The following is a 6,753-nucleotide window of genomic DNA, read 5'->3' on the forward strand; positions in this document are numbered from 1 at the left end:
CGTTGGTTCTATACAACTTTTTTTTATCTAATACGTTTTAAAAATAATATAGAGATATATAATGTTTTAAGGTTAAAATGAAAAAAAATAATGATAATTCATAAATAAATAAATAAAAATTGGAAATCTTCTCATTCTTTGGGGAATACATTCTTCACAAATAACAATACCAAATATGGAAATCTTCTTACATTTAGCTAGTATTCACTTACAAAAATTAAAACTGACATCTTTCATAACTATGAATAAAAAATGATAAATGTTCATATGTTTAACATCAAACATTAGTGTAATTGTGTATGAACTAGTATCACATTTGTATTAATTAATGTAACCAATTATTTTTCTTTTACAATAAAGACATAAAAAAAGGTTGTTATCCAAGAAAGTCTTCACCATCATATGCTTTCTTTTTCATAAGCTAGGACGCATGCATTCTTTCAGTCCATGCCAAGGGGAGAAAAAGCATTAACCTTCTTTGTTCTTATTGATGGATGGTCCCCAATCCACAGTAAAAAATTTGTATGTTTCTCTTGCCCTTAGCTATTGGGAAATTTCGATCACATGATAAATTCAGCTTGCATATATAATATATCTTGAATAAATTTTTTATTGTTCTTTTCGAGAGCGATTACGATACGCATATAAACTAGGTCTCCATGTCGGTGTAAGCGCTATATATCCTATATATAAAGTCATCACATAGCCACAAGTATGTGCCTTATCTTTTCTCTTTCCCTTTCCCATCTCAACATGGTGTAGAAAAATTCTTGTTTGCATCTCTATGCTTGAGACCTAGTTTTTATATTTCATGTGTGCTTAGAATTTAGAGTCTTAATCGTTTTCAGAAATTGTTCGATTCTATAATTAGGTTGGAAGATCTTATTTTCCGTTTCTATTTACACATTCAAGCCCGCTTCTTCTTCTTCTCATCGTTCTTGGTGCAGCTTCAATCAAGACTAGATCGAAGAACTGCACACTCAGCACATGAAATTACACTTGATGATCAGTAAGTCCATACTTACTATAATCTTCATAAACTTCTATTGCATGTTTGATTTTGCTTTATAATTACAATCATGAAGATTATAACTAAAGTAAAGCCTTATCTTGTAGCTAGTAAATTTGGGGCAAATGATATTAGTTCAGTATGAAGGAAATAAACTTCATATTTCACTTGGTATAATTAATATGTCTATTTAAGTATCACTTCTGCCTAATTGTGAAGGTCAAGGAAATTAGTGATTCTTCCACCTTCACTTTCTTTGTCATGTTTTCCTTATTGTTTTTATTATATGGTTCTCTATTTCAATTTATACTACAAAGAAGAAGTTTGAACAAAACATATGCCTTAAAACTTTAGATTTAGTCTTGTATGGTTTTATATCATGTAAATTGTTACACGCCAAATGGTCATGCACATTATGCTTAAGAGAATTGAGCTCAGAGTTAATCTTAAAACCTTCGGTTTGGAGCTTTGAGGTTTTTCATTTTATTTACGAATATTTATTGATTAATTAATGACAAGTTATGTAATCACTTAATGTAATAATATGATTTTTTTCACAATAAGTGTGATATTCGCATTTAACATGAGTCTAGAAATGCATAAAGTTCTTTAAGATTTATCAATCATGTTCATATTAATTGGAAAGTTGGAAAGATTTTCAAATCTATTTCACCCTATAGTTTATTTCTTATAGATAATCAATGATGAGAGAAGATGATTGGAAACTCAAGCGAAAGAGAGTTTGAAGGAAAACAAACTAATCAAACCGTGGCTAATATAGATAGTAGGCTGTCAAAGGGAGCATCAACTTCAAGACAATTATCCGCTTTCAAGAATCCAAGAATAGTACGAGTGTCGCGTGCATTCGGAGGAAAAGATAGACATAGCAAAGTATACACGGTAAGAGGGTTAAGAGATAGACGAATTAGACTTTCAGTGCCCACAGCTATTCAACTATATGATCTACAAGATAGACTTGGCCTTAACCAACCAAGCAAAGTTGTCGATTGGTTGTTAGAAGTCACCAAGGATGATATCGACAAGCTTCCCCCACTCCAAATTCCCATTGCAAATTTCAACAATTTGCATCACCCACAAACCCTAGATTCTCATGAGCCAAAAGTTCATCAATCTTTAATCTCCCACTTACAAGATCAACACCACGAAAATGAAAGTGATCAAGGGAACTATAGAAATGCCCAAAACTTCTTTCCAGTGTCAAACAATTTCCCATTCCCAACAATACTAAACAATGCCATTCCATACAACCCTAACTCTTATATTTGGGACCCAACTTCTTTGTCACAATATGGAGGCCATGGAGCCTTGCCACAACAAGAAAACCCCAACCCTACTTCGGCTTCTCAATTATATCTTTATCATTCATCAGCTGGGCCATCGGTTTTACCTTCTTTTCAACCTTCAATTGCAATTCCTACCATAGAGAATATCGATGCTAGTAATAGGCAAATCAACCACTTCCAATTCATGAACCCCACAAACCCTCTTACTTCCTCGATGTTTCATCGCCTTCATCCACAACACAAGAAAGGAGGAACCACAAACAACAGTCCTTGAAATTATGAAGCATGTGTACTAAAAAAAACTGCATGCCTATATCTATCTTATACATGATTACTCAAAGGGATACCAATATATATATAGATAGAATGATAGTTTGCTTTTATGGTTAATTAATTATGACCATTAATAATATATAAAGACAATGTCATTTGAATTTATATGTAATTTTGTGTGATGCCTGAGAGGCATATATATGTCTTCTTATGCATGGATAAATTAAAGGAGTGAAGTTAAGATAATTATATATATTTAGTTGTTTGTTTATGGAAGCTTAATAGTTTAAATACAAATGAATTAAGCATGCATTATTATTATTATTATTATATATTATATGTATTTAGATGTTATATCCGTTTTGTTTCCTTGTCAATTTATTAGCTAACTTGTTGATCCAATTCCCCTTGATTTTTTCTCATGATAAAATGAATTTGTTAATATTTTATTTGTGTAAAGGTCAATATTGAAATAAATTCTTTTTTCATGTTGTTATGGTATGGTGTACTTAGAAAAACAGCCTCCTTTTAGAGGGTTCTATATATTACTTTTTTCTGTTTTTGGTGTTGTTAATTGGTTAACATAATAGGAACATACATGCAATTTACAAGTTTTGTTTGTGCATGCAGGATCACTCCTTTTTTAGTGTTTTAACAAGAAGATTGAAGTTATCAAGAACAAGAAATTGATATGTGAAATATTGATCTTTATAATATGTATTGATTTCTCGAAACATTCGGATTGAAAGGAGGCTTCTTAACTTTTTTTTAAGAAGTTGTTTCATTAAATTATATATGGTGAGACAGTACTCCATTAATTGATTAGGTGGCTCCTTAACTTTAAATGTACACACAATTATATATGTACACATTTACATTGACAATTTATAATCAATGAAATCATATATAGTTACAATCAATGAAATAAAATCACATGATTTTCATACTTATGAGATTACCACATATATATATATATATATATGATTGTTTTTCATATTTTGATTGCTTTTCTATACTCAATATAGCTAGGTTGTGCATGCCCAAGGCACATAGCTAGTCGAAGTCCATCTTGGGAATGTTTTAGTGAATATGTATGTGCGATGTGTTTGTAAGATGAAACATACAATAGTTCTATAAAATCTGTCAAATTTTTAGTGTTTCAAATTCTAAAGAACTTGTTTTTTTTTTCAATATGGATACTTGCTTAGTTGCTTAATTGTCACATATTAGCTTAATATGTCTTTAAGCAGTTGTTTACAATGTCTTCAGTACTGTTGTATTCATATTCTTTGCATACTCTCATTGCAAGTGTAGTGAATTATGGGTAATGCAAGGATAGGCTTCCGTGGAAAGATAGCGACAAGTATTGTTATTCGATTTTGATTGAGAAGAAAAAATTTGAGTTGCAATGGGATAAAGTGTGGGTTAACAAGGTATCAACTAAGATAACGTTTTTTGAATGGTGCACAATTTAGGGAGGAATATTAATTGTTGATAAGTATAAGAGAAAATGAATATATATCACAAGCGAAGTCTATTAAGTTATAAAGAGGAGGAATCATCGGCTCAATATAAGGGGTTGGTGTATGTTACATTGGGGATATAATTAGGGTCGACCCTAGGGTAATGGATTCATATAGGGTCACCCCACTTAGAGGACCACATAAAAAAAATCCTCTCAAGGTTCTAATCATTCATTTATATTACTAAGTTTATAAAGAAAATAACTAACCAACTAAGCTAAATTATTATTTATTTTTTGTTAATTTTAACGTTAAAATATTATATATATATATATATATATATATATATATATATATATATATATATTATTTTTAAGTATTCAATCAAAATTAAAAACAAATTTGACCCCAAACGATATTCAATCTTTATGACCGGACCTCATAGAATGGATTATGCCAAAATTCGTGAAAATGATATATGAATGTAGGCATGTAAGGAGTTGAAACAAAAGAAAAAATTTGTTCTCTAGTTTGATTATTATTTGGTAGAGTATTTGGTTAGAAAGGAATTTTAAGAATAAGACAGATCAAATGCAAATCTGAAATATCTAAAAAAAACAGATTCATTAATGTTCTCCTAATTTTGCAAACAACTTAGAGGTTCAAAATCACCAATAATTGATAATTGAAACTTCTTCCGGTTTTTATAGATATACAATTGAAGGAGATCATAAGTCATTGTTCATGAAGAGTGACATTTTAGCCATCAAAGTTCACAATTCTGAAATTTCAGATTTTCATCATTTTAAAGATGACTAGATTTAAACTTCAACTTAAGGAATGAAAGTTATTCCCAAGAGTTTTGACTACATTTCATATTTCAAACCGGTAGATAAACCTCAGTTCTTAATCTGGATAGAATCTGAAATTTTCAGATTTCAGAAATGATATGATATGAGAGGTTTAATGAAAGTTGTTACCAATTTTGAATATACATTTCATATTTCAATCCTATATTCAACTTTTCAGCTCAAATAGATATAAACATAAAAATTCCCAATCAGGATATAGAATCTGGAATTTGATCATATTCCATCTTCTTGAGACAATCAACAGTGAATAATTCAAATCTTAAGCCATTTATTCAAATGAATTTCAAGATCAAGATCAAACTCATAATCACAATTGCACACCTGTTTTGCCTTAATCAATCATAATTTAGTTAAATTCATTCTCTAATTCATCAAACTCCTGCAATCAATCAATTTAACAGACATAGGCAGTTAGTTCATGATTCCCATGCACACAAAATCAAATCATCCAATCAAATCATTAATATCAAACACAATGAATACAAAAACATTCATTTCATTATTATACCTCATGATCAGACATTTATTGAGGAACTAAAATTTGACATGGAGCCGGAAACTGAATTGTGAAAGGTGTGTGTTTATTGAAACACCCTTTCTAACTTTAATTTGTGATTTAGTGGTATAATATAATAGATCTATGACATTGGAAAATAGGGTAGTTTTAAAATAATTTTTTTATTTCCATAACAAACCATCCTGCTTCTCATTCTATTTTCCTACTTTAAATGTTCCTCAATATTATTAGTATTATTAGTAGCAATAACAATTTAAAACACGCCTCTAATATATATCCAAACATAGGGGTGAGCAAACGGGTAAACTCAACACGTATTACCCAACCCGTATTCAACCCAAATTAAATTTACCCAACCCATAACTCAACCCATATTATTTACTAATATGGGTTGGGTTGGGTTGGGTTGGGTTGGCTAACCCAAATTAATTTTTTATTTTTTCATTTAATATGTATTTGACTCATTTAACACATTTTTATCAGTTTAATACATTTTTCACGTTTTTGACACGTTTAGTACGTTTAACAAATTTTTCACGTTTTTGACACGGTTAACACGTTTTTAACATTTTTAACCCATTTTTTACGTTTTTAGCACGATTAACACGTTTTGACAAATTAACACGTTATTCACGTTTTTGACACATTTAATATATTTTTGACACGTTTAACACGTTTTCACGTTTTTGACATATCTTCACGTTTTTGACACATTTAATACGATTTTCACACGTTTAACACGTTTTTGACACGTTTAACACATTTTCACATGTTTTTCACGTTTTTGACATGTTTAACACGTTTTTAATACGTTTAACACGTTCTCACGTTTTTTACACATTTAACACGTTTTGACGTGTTTTTCACGTTTTTGACACGTTTAACACATTATTGATACGTTTAACATATTTTTCACGTTTTTGGCATGTTTAACACATTTTTGACATGTTTAATACGTTTTAACACATTTTGATGCATTTTGTTGGGCCTTTGGGTTAGTCCAATCAGGCATTTAATTAAACAGGCAAACCCTAAGAATGTTTCTCATTCTATCACTACTAGAGAAAGAACATTCTGCTAAGAAGAAAAGAAATATAGAAGAAGAAACAAAGAAAGAAGAAGAGAAGGAGGCAGTATAGATCTCCTTATATTTATCACCTTCATGTTCAATTTCTTGTTTTATATATATAGACTAGCTTGAGTCTAAATGAAATTGATTTTCTCTATTTATATACCTCAACTTTGGGTTTAAAGTTGAGAAGAATATTTGTATTTGTTTCTTGTTTATATTGAAATTTGTCGGTTGACCCCGTGG

General features: G+C 30.1%; 1 protein-coding gene across 1 annotated transcript; it reads left to right on the top strand.

Annotated features, from left to right (window-relative positions):
* The first annotated feature begins 693 nt into the window (after window positions 1–693).
* Window positions 694–2,911, top strand: LOC124941861 (transcription factor TCP17). Its single transcript, XM_047482222.1, has 3 exons — window positions 694–712; window positions 948–1,009; window positions 1,704–2,911. Exon 3 carries the CDS (start codon window positions 1,724–1,726, stop codon window positions 2,585–2,587), a length of 864 nt encoding a protein of 287 aa, XP_047338178.1. The 5' UTR covers window positions 694–712; window positions 948–1,009; window positions 1,704–1,723; the 3' UTR covers window positions 2,588–2,911.
* Window positions 2,912–6,753: the final 3,842 nt, after the last annotated feature.

Source organism: Impatiens glandulifera, chromosome 6 (genome assembly GCF_907164915.1).
Source record: "Impatiens glandulifera chromosome 6, dImpGla2.1, whole genome shotgun sequence".
In the NCBI taxonomy this organism is placed as follows: domain Eukaryota; kingdom Viridiplantae; phylum Streptophyta; class Magnoliopsida; order Ericales; family Balsaminaceae; genus Impatiens; species Impatiens glandulifera.